Below are 15,805 nucleotides of genomic sequence, written 5' to 3'. Positions count from 1 at the left end.
TGCACCTAATCTTCCTGTTTCTCAGTTCCTCTTTCAGACAGACACTCCGAAACAAACAACCCTCCATTTACAGGCCACATCTTCACTCCGATTCATGCAGGGATTTCTCCTGCCCTTCACTCACTCTCTGCAAATACTTCTGCCTCTTGCTTCCCTGTTCCTCAGCTTGGATTTCCTCCTGCTCTCTGCTGGGGGACTCTCCCTCTTACTTCACATGACGCCTTTTGATCATTCAGGGCTGTGTCAGAATTCTTCTTGCACCCAGGCACTCCCTGGTCCCCCCTGAGCAATTCCTGCCAAGCCTCCCTCAGCTGCTTCTCTCTCTTGAATCAGATATACAATGGTACCTCAGGTTACATACGCTTCAGGTTACATACGCTTCAGGTTACACACTCCACTAACCCAGAAATAGTGCTTCAGGTTAAGAACTTTGTTTCAGGATGAGAACAGAAATTGTGCTCCAGCGGCGCGGCCGCAGCAGGAGGCCCCATTAGCTAAAGTGGTGCTTCAGGTTAAGAACAGTTTCAGGTTAAGAACGGACCTCTGGAACGAATTAAGGACTTAACCCGAGGTACCACTGTAACCCTATTTCCTCCCATCAATTCTCGCTGTGTGCCATGGAGTTACGAGAAGTGAGGCTTCCTGAAGCTCCATCATTGCCTTTCCCAGATTCATAGAATCATGGAATTGGAGAGTTGGAAGGGAGCCTGAGGGTCAACTTAGTCCAACCCCCTGCAGTGCAGAAATATGCAATTGTCCCATGCGAGGATCGAACCTACAACCTTGGCGTTATCAGCACCATGCTGTAACCAACTGATCTATCCAATGGATAGCAGGGCAGTAGCATTTATTTACCCAGGTCTCATTGCTTCTTTTTCTTAAAAGTGAGAGTGTAAGTACAAATAAACTTGTGACACAACTTGGTGGAAGGCCAGCAAGCCCAGGGGCCAACGGCCAATTGCTTGCTTTAATGTTACTTAACACACCGCCAAAAGCCAATAGGAAAGGTGGAATAAAAATATTTAAAATAAAGAACCAAAATATGTTCAGGAACCCTTCTCTTCTGAGCGCTGTGAGGTTGCAGATCTCCCTTCAAACTCCACATCAAAGTAAGCCCCTGTTTCCCAACGCCTTTGATCCTAGCACTGGATTTCCACCTTGTCAGTGCAAGGCTGTGGATACGGGAGAATCAAGACTGCTTTGGGCTGCTGATGCTGTGAACCCCTCCATTGTAGGCTCAGGTTGTGTCCCTTCTAACTCTCCAGTTCTATGATTCTAAGATTCTAATGATACGGTGGTACCTCGGGTTACAGATGCTTCGGGTTACAAACTCCGATAACCAAGAAGCGGTTGCTCCAGGTTAAGAACTTTGCCTCAGGATAAGAACAGAAATTGTGCGCCAATGGTGCAGCGGCAGCAGGAGGCCCCATTAGCAAAAGCATGCCTCAGGTTAAGAACCGTTTCAGGTTAAGAATGGACCTCTGGAACGAATTAAGTTCTTAACCCGAGGTACCACTGTACATGTAAATAAACCATACATCATAAAGACACCACAGTCTCTGCTTGACCTCACTTCCAAAAGGAAACACAAACTCTGGGTCAGTGCCTGAAACCCCTGGAATCTTGCACTGCTTCAAGAGTGGGGTGGCATGCAACAATATTTAAAATAAATTAAGACACACTCTTATGAACACACGAGTCTTCCAGATCAAGCCCCAGGCCCATTTAGTCCAGCATCCTGTTCTCACTGTGGCCAACCAGATGACCCGAAGTTGGACCTGAGCACAATAATGCTCCCCCCACCTGGTATTCAGAGTCCCACTGCCCCCATTAGTGTGTGTATGTGGGGGACAGCATAGTCACCATTCCCCTGATAGCCTTAGACAGGGACTCTTCTCCCAAAGCCACAAGGTTGCATATCAAGGATTGGGAATCTGCTCTATCACTCCGTAGCAAAGCCACGCCTCCATTTCCCCATATGCTTGATCCAAGACATGAACTTCCACCTTGTCGATCTATAGCATCCTCCCACTCTTTGGACAGAGCCCGAGAGGTCAATGCTCTTTTCAGTTAGTACAGTTACCCTCTGTCGCTGGTGGTTGTTTGTGAACATTGCAGAGAACACACTTGTCCCTTCTGCAATTTGTTCTCCCCTTTGGCCTGAGCTGGGATCAGGAGTGGAAAACAACTCATGAAGGAGACGGGAGGTGAGTCCTTACAATTAGTAAAACCCATTTGCTTTTGAAGAATTGGTTTGGATTTAGACTTCCTAGGCCTGCATGCATCTAATTCTGAAACAATGTCAAGGTTGACTGTTCAAGTCTGTTGCAGGAATCTATGCAATTCCTGTATTTAAGGCAACCCTGGCTGATCTTTTCCTTGGACTGCTATTTCTCTGAACTACAACAGCTACACATAGCTTTAACCCAAGCTTTTGGGGTGTGGAGTGAGAAAGAGGGGAAAGAGGGATGTGATGCCCATTCTGTCATTTATGACCCAGAAGCCCTCCCCTCTTTGCAGGTTTTCCAAAGGTCTAGTGACTTGCTCTTGAATTATTTTGCTTCAGGTGGGTGATTTAGGTTGCACTCCCAATCACACTTACTAGGAAGGAAGTGTCATCAATCCCAGAAGATCTTACTTCTGAATAGGGATGGTGAGTCTGTCCATATCAGTCTCTACACCAGTGTGGTGTAGTGGTTAAGAGCGGTGGACTCATAATCTGGGGAACCGGGTTCATATCTCCGCTCCTCCACATGACCTTGAGCCAGTCACACTTGGGCCAGTCACACTTCTCTGAAGTCTCTCAGCCCCACTCACCTCACAGAGTGTTTGTTGTGGGGGAGGAAGGGAAAGGAGAATGTTAGCCGCTTTGAGACTCCTTAAAGGGAGTGAAAGGCGGGATATCAAATCCAAACTCCTCCTCTTCTTCTTCTTCTTCTTCTTCTTCTTCTTCTTCTTCTTCTTCTTCTTCTCCGGTTCTCATTTTTCCAACCATAAATTCGGCTCTCCACATTTTGCATCCATTTGCATTTATAAAGACATTGCCACAGAAATTAAGTAGCAGCATAGTAGGAATTTATCATAATATATATATATATTTATAAGCAGTTTTGACTGATTAACAATTTTTGGGGGAAACAATTTGCCTAATATAATGCATTTTTATGCTATTTTCACTAAGATCCTCACTCTTCCTTCCACTTTCCATTAATACATCCATTTATGTAAGCATTGTTGGGTTAGATAATTGTATCACAAAATTCAGACACAAAATTCAGAATAGCTGTGTTTCAACTTTAAATGCATACTGGATAGACAGAATTTCTCCTCCATTCCTAAGAAATGGGTCCCAACAACATCCCTGTGATATGGCAAAGGCTGCAATCCTAACCATGTCTAATCAGGAGTAAGTCCTATTGAATTAATGTTGCTTATGCCCGGGTACAGCTTTCATCTATGTACGCTTACTCAAAAGTCCAGCTGAGTTTCCGGGGGCATTTTGCCATCAGACAGCCTAGTATGTCCCTGTGACATAAGTGCTGGATGAAAAATGTCAATGAAGGCTCTCTATTACCTACCCACCATCAGCCTCTGTTTCTGGAAAGAGCCTTGTTCTGGAAAAAGAACTGTTGCTTTAAGAAACATTGGGAACACTGGAGAAAGCAAAACAGCAACTGCATCAAGGGAACACACAGAGTCAGAACTCAAACTTGTGGCAATCCCTGTGCATGCTTACTCAGGGATAAGTTTCACTGCGTTCAATGGAGCTTTAATCAATATAAACAAGTTATATTAAGAGTTATGGAATCCAAAGGACATTTCCAAAAGGGGAGTTGAAACCTTGCAATATTCATTGGTCTCTTGATCTGCAGTGAAAGGATTAAATTAATCACCGCCACCTGATGCACTTCCAAGCATATTTGCATCCCTGCTGCAATTTAGGGGGGAAATAGGAACATAGACATACATAAAGAATGTAGAAATGAGTGGTTAAATTTGATTCCTAGACAGAAAAATAGGGCAGGAAATGGCTAGAGTAAGTGGTCTCCCAAACCTCCTGAATAGCTGAGTGTCAGGGGATGATTAGCTGCTTGTGCTTAAAATTGTGCCCCTTCAGAGTTTGTGCGGCCCCACGAACCTCTGTGTGTGACAGAGCTCCTCAGACATGTCTGCTCTAGTCACTAGTAGAGTCTGACAGTGGCTGCCTGCGGAAGCGCTTCCAGCAAAGAAGTTCCTTAACGGAAACGCGTCTCCTGGACTCACGACGTGGCAGCTTCCGGCGAAGCATGGGTCTCCCTGCAGTTGCTTCTGACACCTCCCCGCTATTTTCGCTGGAAGTGTCTCTCACCCCTTTCTCTCCCCTGCTGTTTCCTGCCTGGGCTGCTGCGTCTCTCTCAGCATTACTGAGATCCTCCTCCAGAGACCCCTCGCTCCCCCTCCTTGTCCCTGCTTTAGCTGCTGACTCTCTCCCAGTCTCTGGGAGCCCTACCACCTCCCTTTCCTCTGATGTCAGTTCCCTGACATCCACCTCCCCTCCAGGGCCCCCTTCTCCCCCGCCCCTACTCTCTCCTCTGGGCGGTGAGGAGCTGAAACCCCGAAAAGAATCCTCTTCATCTTCAGACGTCTCGAACATTTCCCTCCATCGGTCTTCGTTCCGACTCGCTGAATCCTCCTCCACCTCGGAATCAGAGAACCCCTCCAACTCTTCTTCTTCGTCGGTGGTGGCGAAGTATTCCCTCCGGAACCTCGCCACTGGCTGGGGTTTACGAGGGAATCTCTGATGAAAAGTTTCAACCAAAACCTCGTCATCTACATCCTCTGCCCTGACCCAGGTGTTTTCCGACTCCGGCTCCCCTTCCCACATTACCAAATACTCTACTTGCTCTCCCTTCCACCTGGAATCGAGAATCTCCGCTACATGGTAGCTGTGTTCTTTTTCCTCCATAGCTGGTCCCCTATTGACCCTCCCCTCTCTGTCCCCTATATACGGTGACAGCAACGACCTGTGGAACACTGGGTGCAACTTCATGTGGTTCGGTAACCGGAGTCTGAAAGCCACTGGGTTGACCTGTTGCGTGACTTCAAATGGGCCCAGTCTTTTGGGTCTTAACTTCTTACAACCTCCTTTAAATGGTAACCCTTGGGTGGACAGCCACACCTGGTCCCCCACCCTAATGCTTTCCCCTTCCCTTCTGGTTTTGTCTGCCTGCCTCTTATATTCCTCCTTCGCCCTGTTTAAATTAAGTTGGAGCTGGCGATGGATCGCTTCCATTTCTTCAACGAACTGTTCTGCGGCTGGAACGCTCCAGTTCTCCCCTTCCCCCCCTGGGAAGGCTCGGGGATGACACCCGTGATTAGCCAAAAAAGGGCTCATCCCCGTGGACACGTTCTCTGCATTGTTGTAGGCAAATTCTGCCAACGCCAGCTTCTCCACCCAATCATTCTCTCTGTCATTCACATAACACCTCAAATATTGCTGGAGGACACCATTAGCTCTTTCCGCCTGCCCGTTGGTTTCTGGATGACGGGCAGTAGAGAAATTCACCTCTACATGCAATAAGCTCATGAGCTTCCTCCAGAACCTGGAAGTAAATTGTTTCCCTCGGTCAGAAACCACCCTCAAGGGGGCGCCATGCAGCCTAAACACATTTTCCACAAACAATTTAGCGGTTTCTTCCGCTGTGACCGCATGTGAGCAGGCTATAAAGTGGGCCATCTTGGTTAACAGGTCTACCACAACCATGATGGCTGTTTTCCCTTTGGACCTGGGCAGATCAGTCATGAAATCTATTGCCACTGCCTCCCATGGCCTTTCCGGCGTGGGTAGTGGTTCTAATAAACCTGCCGGTGCCCGCCTCTCCCCCTTGGCTCGTTGGCATCGGTCACACCCTCTCACATATTCCCGCACATCTTCCCTGACCTTGGGCCACCAGAATTCCCTGGTAACCAGCCACATGGTTTTGTGTTGCCCAAAATGCCCTGCTGTGGGGCTATCGTGCAGTTGCTTGAGTACCTTTTCCCTCAATTCCCCTTCAGGTATGTATAACGCTCCCTTGTAGTACAACGCCCCATCTCTCTCCTCAAAACCCCCGGGTTTGTCTCCCTCCCTCCTGAGACCCCTGAGTTTGTCCTGGGCGTATTCATCCTGCACCGTTCCCTCTACCAGTTCCCTTTGCCCCACCAATGCCGCCCCACACACCCAGCGGTCCTCGGGAATGACATGGGTCTCTTTGGGTGCACCCTCTCCCTCCAAATATTCAGGTTTGCGTGAGAGAGCGTCCGCCCTAACGTTCTCCGGGCCTGGTACGTAACAAATCTCAAAGTTAAATTTGGAGAACTCCTGGGCCCATCTCAACTGCCGTTGGTTGAGCACTCGCGCAGTTCTCCAATACTCTAGATTCTTATGGTCCGTGCACACTTGCACCTTCTGTTGTGCACCAATTAGCAGGTGCCTCCATCTCCGGAAGGCCTCATGAATCGCAAGAAGTTCCCGGTCGTACACCGTGTAGTTCCTCTCAGATTTGTTCAGCTTTCGCGAAAAGAAGGCACACGGTCGCCACTCTGACCCCTCCTTCCCCGGCTGCAGAAGAAGCACCGCCCCTATGGCTCTGTCAGAAGCGTCTGTTTCGACCCTCAGCTTTTTTTGTAAATCCACATGTAGAAGTTGTTCATCAGAGGCGAAGGCCCTTTTCAGTTCCTCAAACGCTCGCTCCGCCTCCCCCGTCCAAACAAACTTCTTTTTACTGCTGAGACAGTCCGTGATGGGCGCCGTCAGGTGGGCGAAGTTTCGGATGAACTTACGATAAAAGTTTCCAAACCCTAGGAACCTCTGCACATCCTTCTTGGTCTTGGGTGTTTTCCATTCCAGCACCGCTTGAACCTTGCCGGGGTCCATGGCCAACCCCTTGTCTGACAAGCGGTACCCCAGGAATTCCACCTCCTTGGTATGAAACTGACACTTCTCCAGTTTCACCCACAGTCTGTTGGCTTGCAGCCTGCTCAACACTTCTCTGACGTCTCTCACATGTTGCTCCTCATTCTCCGAATACACCAACACGTCATCTAAGAAGGCCACGCAATTCTTGTAGAGCAAAGGCCCCAGTACGTGGTTCATGAAGGCTTGAAAACACGCGGAGCCTGTTTGTAATCCAAAAGGCATAACGAGGTATTCAAATGCCCCCAAAGGGGTGAACATGGTGGTCTTCCATTCATCCCCTTTCCTTATACGTATCAGGTTGTACGCCCCCCTTAGGTCCAGCTTTGTAAAAATCTTTCCTTTTCGCACCCTGGTCAAAATATCATCAATCCTGGGCATAGGAAAAGCCGCCGGCTCTGTCACTGCATTTAGGCGCCGAAAGTCACATACCAGCCTCGGCTTGTCCGTGTTTTTTTTATCCACAAAAAACACTGGGCTACCCCCCGCTGCCTTGGACTCTCTGATGAAGCCTCTCTTCAGGTTCTTGTCAATGAACGCTCGCAACTCCTGCATTTCCCTGTCTGACATGGCATACAACTTGCCTACAGGAAGCTGTGCTCCAGGGAGTAAATTGATCTGGCAATCAAAGGGCCTATGCGGGGGTAGTTGGTCAGCTTCCTTCTCGCTGAACACGTCGCTGAGATCAGCATACTGTGGTGGCACCTTCCCCTTCCCCATTACTTCAGTCCCTGCTAGGGTGGCTTGGGCCCCTGCTGACCCCTTTTCCCCCCTGCAGTGTTCTAAGCAATGTGCTGAACCGAAGGAAACCACTCTTTGATGCCAGCCCACCAGCGGATCATGTAAGGCTAGCCAGCTCATTCCCAAAATAATGGGAGCGCCTCCCAAGGTGGCCACATTAAACGCTATCAGTTCTGTGTGCCTTGCCACCCTCATTATCATTGGGACGGTCTGCAAGCTAACTCCTCCTCCCAACAGTTCCCTGCCATCGATCGTGGTCACCTGCAGGGGGTTGCTTAAAGGGATAGTCTGTATCTGATGTTCAGCAGCAAACTCCTTGCTCATAAAATTGCAGGAGCTGCCTGAGTCCAACAGCGCCTTTATTTTTAGGGGGTGTCCATTTTGCAGCTCTAGCGACACTTCAATCACTAGAGCAGGTCGAGGAGCTTCTGGCACGGGCACTTTCACTGCTCTTTGGCCTGGCTGCAGTGCCGTGACGTTGGCAACCAGGCGTTGGCTTTTACCTGCTCCGTTTCTCCCTGCTCTTCCCCCTCAACTGCTCCCACCATCCCTTGCCATTCCTTCCTCTGGGGGCAGACTCTGGCAAAGTGGCCTGGCTGTTGGCAGAGATAGCATTTCCGGGCTCCCTTTCCCTCCTTCTTCGCCCCCTCACTGGGCTTTGAAACTGCGCGCGCGCGGGCTGTTCCGATTTCCATCGGCTCTGCCGGCGGGAAAGCTGGCTCAGGAATGTCTGGAATGCGTAACTCCTTCCAACGTTCCCCTCTCCCTTCCCGCCTCTCCAAGGCTCTTGCCTCCTGGCGCGCTCCAATGGTCAGCGCAGATTTGGTCAGCTGATCCATAGACACCGCCCTGGGGCTCCTGGCCAGCTCGTCTTTCACAGCTGAAGAAAGACCTTCTTCAAATAGCATCTGAATGGGTGCTGCCGATAAATCCCACCCCAATCTGTGAATCAGCATGGTAAATTCAGTCCAGTACTCACGGACAGATCTGCTTCCCTGCTTGCAAGCCATTAGCTGTCTGCGCACCACCCCTTCCTCAATATCGCTGGAAAACATGATATCCATTGCACGAAAGAATTTCATAGTGTCCTTTAGGATATCGTTGTGCGTTGCCATCAGGGGTCGAACCCAGTCCCGCGCCCCCTTCTCAAGATGCCCAATTACGAAAGCAACTCGCGATTCCTCATCAGGGAACTCATCAAACTGCACATTCAGGGCATATTGCATCTCAGTCCTAAAGGCATGGTAATCCTTGGGGTCCCCCCCAAACTTCTGCACCAATCCTGGTACCTTTCTGGGGAACTGAGTGGTTCTCCCCTTTTTGTCAGCATCCTGAGCCCTTCTCTCCTCGAGCCTCGCCGTCTGCAGCGCAAGTTGGACCTCCAGAGCTTGATACCTTTCTTCCAAGCTTGGACCAGCTCCACCCCCTGCTCCTCCGGCTCCGGCTGGGTCGCTCATGATGCTTTCTCCTGCACAGGCAGCGTACAGAGACTGTCAGACTGCTGTCAGGGGATGATTAGCTGCTTGTGCTTAAAATTGTGCCCCTTCAGAGTTTGTGCGGCCCCACAAACCTCTGTGTGTGACAGAGCTCCTCAGACATGTCTGCTCTAGTCACTAGTAGAGTCTGACAGTGGCTGCCTGCGGAAGCGCTTCCAGCAAAGAAGTTCCTTAACGGAAACGCGTCTCCTGGACTCACGACGTGGCAGCTTCCGGCGAAGCATGGGTCTCCCTGCAGTTGCTTCTGACACCTCCCCGCTATTTTCGCTGGAAGTGTCTCTCACCCCTTTCTCTCCCCTGCTGTTTCCTGCCTGGGCTGCTGCGTCTCTCTCAGCATTACTGAGATCCTCCTCCAGAGACCCCTCGCTCCCCCTCCTTGTCCCTGCTTTAGCTGCTGACTCTCTCCCAGTCTCTGGGAGCCCTACCACCTCCCTTTCCTCTGATGTCAGTTCCCTGACACTGAGCCTTGGAACACATAAACCTGGAGAAAATGTGTTAAATTCGTTTGATTTTCCACCTTTCTAACAATGTAAACGGAGCCCGGTGCTGAGTCAGCCCAGGTTGCTAAGTGAGGGAGCTCATGGCTTGTTTGCAGAAGGCATCCAAGGTCCATGATGTGTGGTGCCCTTGTGGGACCTTGGGGAAGAACCACAGAGCAGGGCTTGATGTGAGCAGGCCAGAGCAGTGGATCACTGAGAGAGAAATGACCTGCCTTTTATTGAATGTAACTTTTAAAATCTCCTTCTAGCTGCTGCAATGCCTGGTATCCTCTCTTCGCTCCCCTACATCTTCATTCTCCTCCTCTTTTCACCTGCCTCTGGCTCTGCCCCTGACGATGACACCGTGGTGGTCACCAAAAGTGGCCCCATCAAGGGCAAGCATGTTTCAGCTGGCTCCGGCTCTGTGACGGCTTACCTGGGTATTCCCTATGCTGAGCCCCCTATGGGGAAATTGCGTTTCCAGAAGGCCCTTCCACATCAGCCATGGAGCCAAGTCTTGGAAGCCACCAGCTATGGCAACTCTTGCCACCAGTCTATTTTTTCTGGCATCCCTGATGCAGACGTGTGGGCACCCAATACGCCACTGTCAGAAGACTGCCTCTTTCTCAACATCTGGGTTCCCCACCCGCGTCCCTCTACATCAACCCCTGTCCTTGTTTTCATTCATGGAGGAGGATTTTTCAGTGGGACATCTTCCCTGGACGTGTACAAAGGGGAATCCTTAGCTTCTACCGAGAGAGTGATAGTTGTCAACCTGAATTATCGCCTGGGAATGCTAGGCTTCCTCTCCATGCCACCAGCAGCTCCAGGAAATTTGGGCTTGCTAGACCAACAGCTGGCTTTGAGATGGGTCCATGAGAATGCCGCCGCCTTTGGAGGAGATCCGACTCGGGTGACCATATTTGGCCACAGCGCTGGAGCAGCAGCAGTGGGTTTCCACCTCCTTTCACCAGGCAGCCAGCCCCTTTTTGCCCAAGCTGTGATTCAGAGTGGATCTCCCAGTGCCATCTGGGCTTGGGAGAGTCCTGAGGAAGCCAAGCAAAAATCCCTCGCTATCGCCCAGCTGGTGGGCTGTGCTGATGGCGATGACAACGCTGTGATGAGCTGCCTGCAGGCAAAAGATGCCACAGAATTCTCTCCACAGGAAATGCTCCTCTTTGAGAAAGGCAAATATCTTATCGATCTTCCTGTGGTACCAACAACAGATGGAGATTTCCTGCCTGATGACCCTCAGAAGCTTCTGGAGCCTGGGCACATCAAGATCAAGCCAGTTCTCATTGGTTTTACCTCCGACGAAGGCAACACCTTTATGCCGTTTAGTTTTCCTGGCATCGAGCGCCACCAGTTCACTCACGAGCTACTTCTGAAAGGGATACGGATGGCAATACGAAATGCAACGGAAGAAGTTGCCCAGGCTGTGGCCCTGGAGTACAGCAAGGAAGGCCAGGATCCAGTCCAGTATTACAGGGCCTTGTCGCAGTCCTTTCGCGATTACTTCTTTTCGTGCCCAATGGATGAATTCTCTAAGAAGCTGGAAGAAGTTGGGAGCCCTGTGTACGCTTACTACTTCAAGCACCACACCTCAGGCTCTTTTTGGCCTGAGTGGGTTGGGGCACCCCATGATGCTGAGCTGCCTTACCTATTTGGAACCCTCGAGAAAGCTCTGGCTGCCAATCAAACTTACACAGAAGCAGAGGCTGATCTGAGCCGTAGGGTCATGCGATACTGGGCAGAGTTTTCCAGAAGTGGGTAAGGCATCCTTGCTTGTCCTTCACCTTTATACAGAAGGCCCTTATAGCTGCCTTCCCCAGCCTGATACCCTCCAATATCTTTTTGACTGCCATTCCTATTATGCCTACTGAACATGGAGCCGGTGGGAGTTGTAACTGAGAACATTTGGAGATCACCAGGTTTGGGAAGTGTACGATGAGATCATAGAATCATAGAACTGTAGAGTTGGAAGCTGACCCTAAGGGTCATTTAGTTCAACCCCCTGCAATGCAGGAATCTCAGCTAAAGTATCCATGACAGATGGCCATCCAACCACTGTTTAGCAACCTCCAAGGAAAGAGAGAGCAGAACCTCCCAAGCAGAGGCACTGTGTGTGTGTGTGTGTGTGTGTGTGTGGTTGCTGGGGCAATCGCTTCAGGCACAATTTATTTTTTTTGAGGGGGGCACATCTCCCACCACTCTCCCTGAGCCAGCCCTGCCTCACTTTACAAGAGCTTGCTTTCTTCATCTCAAAATGAGAAGTCTTTAAAGTTTGTTTGAAAAACAATTACAGTAGCTTCAACTCTCTTGCAGCGTTTGAGTAACTTTAGTAGTAGTTTTAAGAAAGATCTGAAACCTTAGATAAATCAATAATTAGTAAATTTAAGACAAAAACGTGTATTGGCAACAAAGAATAGATAACTGAAATAAGGAATGGACGGGAGGTCGGGTCTATAGTCAAAGGACCGCTTTTTGTTTTATTGATTTGTAACTAATATTGTTTATATCATGGGTTGATTTGTATTTCTTGTCCTGTTTTTCTTTTCTTTTTTCATGTATCAATAACAAAAAAGAAAGAAAAAGAGAGAGCTTGCTATCATCTCTCCTCTCAGTCTCCTCTTTTCCAGGCTAAACATACCCAGCTCCTTCAACCGGTCCTCATAAGACTTGGCTTGCTAACTCTTGATCATCTTGGTTGCCCTCCTCTGCACACACCCCAACTTCTTAAACTGTGGTGCCCAGAATTAGACACAGTATCCCAGGTGTGGTCTGACTAAGATACTACTGGTACTATTTCTTCCCTTGAGCTGGACGCTATACTTCTGTTTATGTAGCCTAGAATAGCACTAGCCTTTGACTCATGTTGAGCTTGCGGTCCACTAAGACTCCTAGATCCTTTTCACATGCACTGCTAGTAAGCCAGGTGTCCCCCATCTTATATTTGCGCATCTGGTTCTTCCTGACTAAGTACAGGAACCTTACATTTGTCCCTGTTGAAATTCATTTTGTTAGCTTGGGCCCAGTTCTCCAATCTGTCAAGGTCATTTTGAACTCTGATCATGTCTTCTGTGGCATTAGCTAACCCTCCCGGTTTGGTGTCATCTGCAAATCTGACAAGGTCCAAATGTGGCCTTCAGAATTCTCCAGCTCTCACTGGCTCTGTTTCGCTCCTCAAGTGTCTTTTTTGCCTGACTGTGATATATCCCCAAACTCTTACAATGCCTTTTGCCAGGATGGAAGATGGAGAGCAGTATATTGGTGTTTAGGGCTATATATTTGTTTTACACCCTCTGCAGGAAACCAACGGGGTCAGCTGCCGGAGAGGTAGAGTGGCCGCTCTACAATGCCACACAGCAGAACTTCTTCCACCTAAGCACTGAGCCAACCCCGGTTGTGGACAGGTCACCTGTGCAACACTGCACTTTCTTCAATAGAATGATAAGTGAGCTCTGTTCTTTGCCTTGCAGTATGGGTGTGAGTGGACTGCGGTGGGGGCTAAGACCTCATAAGGCAAATGCTTCTAATGACTGTACTGTAACTGGCATCACCTACAGCTGAAAGGAGATTCTACTGGCCCTGGGCTTCTAGAACAGGGATTGCCAATGTGATGACCATGGGTGCAATGGCGTGGGTGCCCATGGCAGTACTCTCTACCCCTCCATCCTTTGGCCATAAGATGGTAAGTGAGGTTACCTTTTGTCCTGTGAAAAGCCAAGAACTGAAGGAGGAAGCTGGTGGATTGAGACTCTTTCCCACTTCCTCTCTCACTTCTAGGAGAAGAAACCAGAGCTGGGCACTCACTCCAAAATCCAGATGTGGATATATGCCTAAATAGGTCAGCGACCCTTGTTCCAGAGTCTTCAACATCTCATTTCCAGATTCAAACTTTTCTCTGGCTTTCTTTCTTTCTGCTTCCCCTTCTTCTACAGACAAATTGAAAGAGGATTCTGCTGCTTCACACAAGAAGGAGGAGGACGGCGAAAAGGAATCCACAACTCAATAGAGGGCATCTCCATGAAAGGTCATTAGGACTACAGAGGAAATGTTGGCGCTGGGGAGTACAGAAAGATGAATGAATGAACAGAGAATGAATGGGTAGACCACACTGAGCAGTTGAGAGGAGGACATTTTCTCCCCTCTCTGTCATCCGGCTTAATGGTTTGCATGGCCCACAGCTAAAATGGCTTCCTTCTGCAACCTGTGCCTGGAACCATGTTTTAAATGCAAACATGAACATCTGTCCATTTCCCCACACCAGGAAGGCTTTGTGCTGCAGCCCAAAGGGAGCTGAAGTAGGCGAGTGCTTTCTCCTGTTACCCTCTTCCTCAGCTCTCCACATTTCCATATGCTGAGATGTGGGTGGCGCTGTGGTCTAAACCACCAAGCCTCTTGGGCTTGCTGATCAGAAGGTCGGCAGTTTGAATCCTCACGACAGAGTGAGCTCCCGTTGCTCTGTCCCAGCTCCTGCCAATCTAATAGTTCGAAAGCACACTAGTGCAAATAGATAAATAAGTACGCCGTGGCGGGAAGGTAAACGGTGTTTCTGTGCACTCTGTTTTCCGTCACGGTGTCCCGTTGCGCAAGAAGTGGTTTAGTCCTGCTGGCCATAGGATCCAGAAAAGCTGTCTGTGGACAAATGCCGGTTCCCTTGGCCTGAAAGTGGAGATGAGTGCCACACCCCATAGTCTGATTCGACAAGACATTAACCACCCAGGGGTCCATTACTTTTGCCTTTACCATACATTTACACATCAATTTGCAATATATATATATTTAAGTCCTCATGAAAATTCATCAGCATTATAGTGCTAATTTATTCTAATACCCTTTTTTTTGTCTGAAGTTTTGCCTAACACACACATTTTTTTGGCTAAACGCATTTCTCTCATTCATGCCTATATTTGCAATCTGACCAAACCACACTCATCGTTTCAACAGGTGTTGCTTGACTTTGTGTCCCTCAAGTATAAAGCATCATTACCAAGTGACCTAGAAGAAAACCTGACAAGATATTCTGGGACTTCCATGCTGATAAAGACCCACTGCTTCCTTTTTTAAAAAAAATATTTTATTGCTTTTTTTCCAGATAAAAATATACAATCAATTATACAAAGAAACATCAACAACAAAGAAAGAAAAGAAGAAAAAATAGAACACTTCAAAGCTTATTTCAGTCTTCTATTGGACTTCCCCACATCTCCCCCACAATGCATTCTTGACAATAAAAATATCAGCAAATTATAACCTTATTTCATGCGTTTCTTTTATACTTTCAAAAACTTGCGTTTTAGTTTAAATTACTTATTATCAATTTATTCTAAAAAAACAAATATGGTATCATTTTAAACATTTAAACATTAATCCTTTCATTAATTATTATTTAGTTTCATATGTCATCCACTCTCATTGCTGGAGCTAATCTTTCCAAATCATGCGAGTTCTTATAATTCATATAATTTATAAAGCTTTTGCAAATAGTCCTTAAATTTTTTCCAGTCCTCCTCCATTGCTTCTTCTCCCAAATCTCGGATCCTGGCGGTCATCTCAGCGAATTCCATATAGTCCATCAATTGCGTCTGCCACTCTTCCAGTGTGGGTAAATCTTGTGTCTTCCAGTACTTTGCAATAAGAATTCTTGCTGCTGTAGTTGCGTACATAAAAAACGTTCTGTCCTTCTTTAACACTTTCTGGCCAACAATGCCCAGTAGGAAGGCCTCTGGTTTCTTAGGGAAGGTGTACTTAAACACCTTTTTTAGCTCATTATATATCATTTCCCAGAATGCCTTCACTCTTGGACAGGTCCACCAGAGGTGAAAGAATGTCCCTTCAGCCTCCTTGCATTTCCAACATTTGTTGTCCGACAAATGGTATATTTTTGCAAGCTTGACTGGGGTCATGTACCACCTGTATATCATTTTCATAATATTTTCTTTCAAGGCATTACATGCCGTAAATTTCATACCGGTGGTCCATAACTTTTCCCAGTCTTCAAACATAATGTTGTACCCAATGTCTTGAGCCCATTTTATCATGGCTGATTTAACTGTCTCATCCTGAGTGTTCCATTTAAGCAGCAAGTTATACATTCTTGATAATAGCTTAGTCTTTGGTTCTAACAGTTCTGTCTCTAGTTTCGATTTTTC

General features: G+C 48.1%; 1 protein-coding gene across 2 annotated transcripts; it reads left to right on the top strand.

Moving 5' to 3' along the window:
• The first annotated feature begins 1,009 nt into the window (after positions 1-1,009).
• On the top strand, positions 1,010-14,713 carry LOC309524788 (cholinesterase-like). Of its 2 annotated transcripts, none has more exons than XM_082209829.1 (5): positions 1,010-1,109; positions 9,920-11,420; positions 12,959-13,104; positions 13,592-13,683; positions 14,601-14,713. In XM_082209829.1, exons 1-4 carry the CDS (start codon positions 1,043-1,045, stop codon positions 13,663-13,665), a joined length of 1,788 nt encoding a protein of 595 aa, XP_082065955.1. In that variant the 5' UTR covers positions 1,010-1,042; the 3' UTR covers positions 13,666-13,683; positions 14,601-14,713. The 2 variants fall into 2 exon arrangements, with proteins under 2 accessions (XP_082065955.1, XP_082065956.1); XM_082209830.1 differs by lacking the exon at positions 1,010-1,109 and adding an exon at positions 2,055-2,207.
• Positions 14,714-15,805: the final 1,092 nt, after the last annotated feature.

Source organism: Podarcis vaucheri (genome assembly GCF_965113315.1).
Source record: "Podarcis vaucheri genome assembly, chromosome: 2".
Lineage (NCBI taxonomy): Eukaryota > Metazoa > Chordata > Lepidosauria > Squamata > Lacertidae > Podarcis > Podarcis vaucheri.
The sequence above is the reverse complement of the archived record's forward strand: the minus strand, read 5'-3'. Positions and strand labels throughout refer to the sequence as shown.

Bases quoted from the DNA above. Each gene is read 5' to 3' on its own strand.
- LOC309524788 (XM_082209829.1), top strand. From the start codon at position 1,043: ATGTTCAGGAACCCTTCTCTTCTGAGCGCTGTGAGGTTGCAGATCTCC. The intron at 11,421-12,958 runs GTAAGGCATCCT...CACCCTCTGCAG, and splicing joins GCAGAGTTTTCCAGAAGTGG to GAAACCAACGGGGTCAGCTG. The intron at 13,105-13,591 runs GTGAGCTCTGTT...CTTCTTCTACAG, and splicing joins TTTCTTCAATAGAATGATAA to ACAAATTGAAAGAGGATTCT.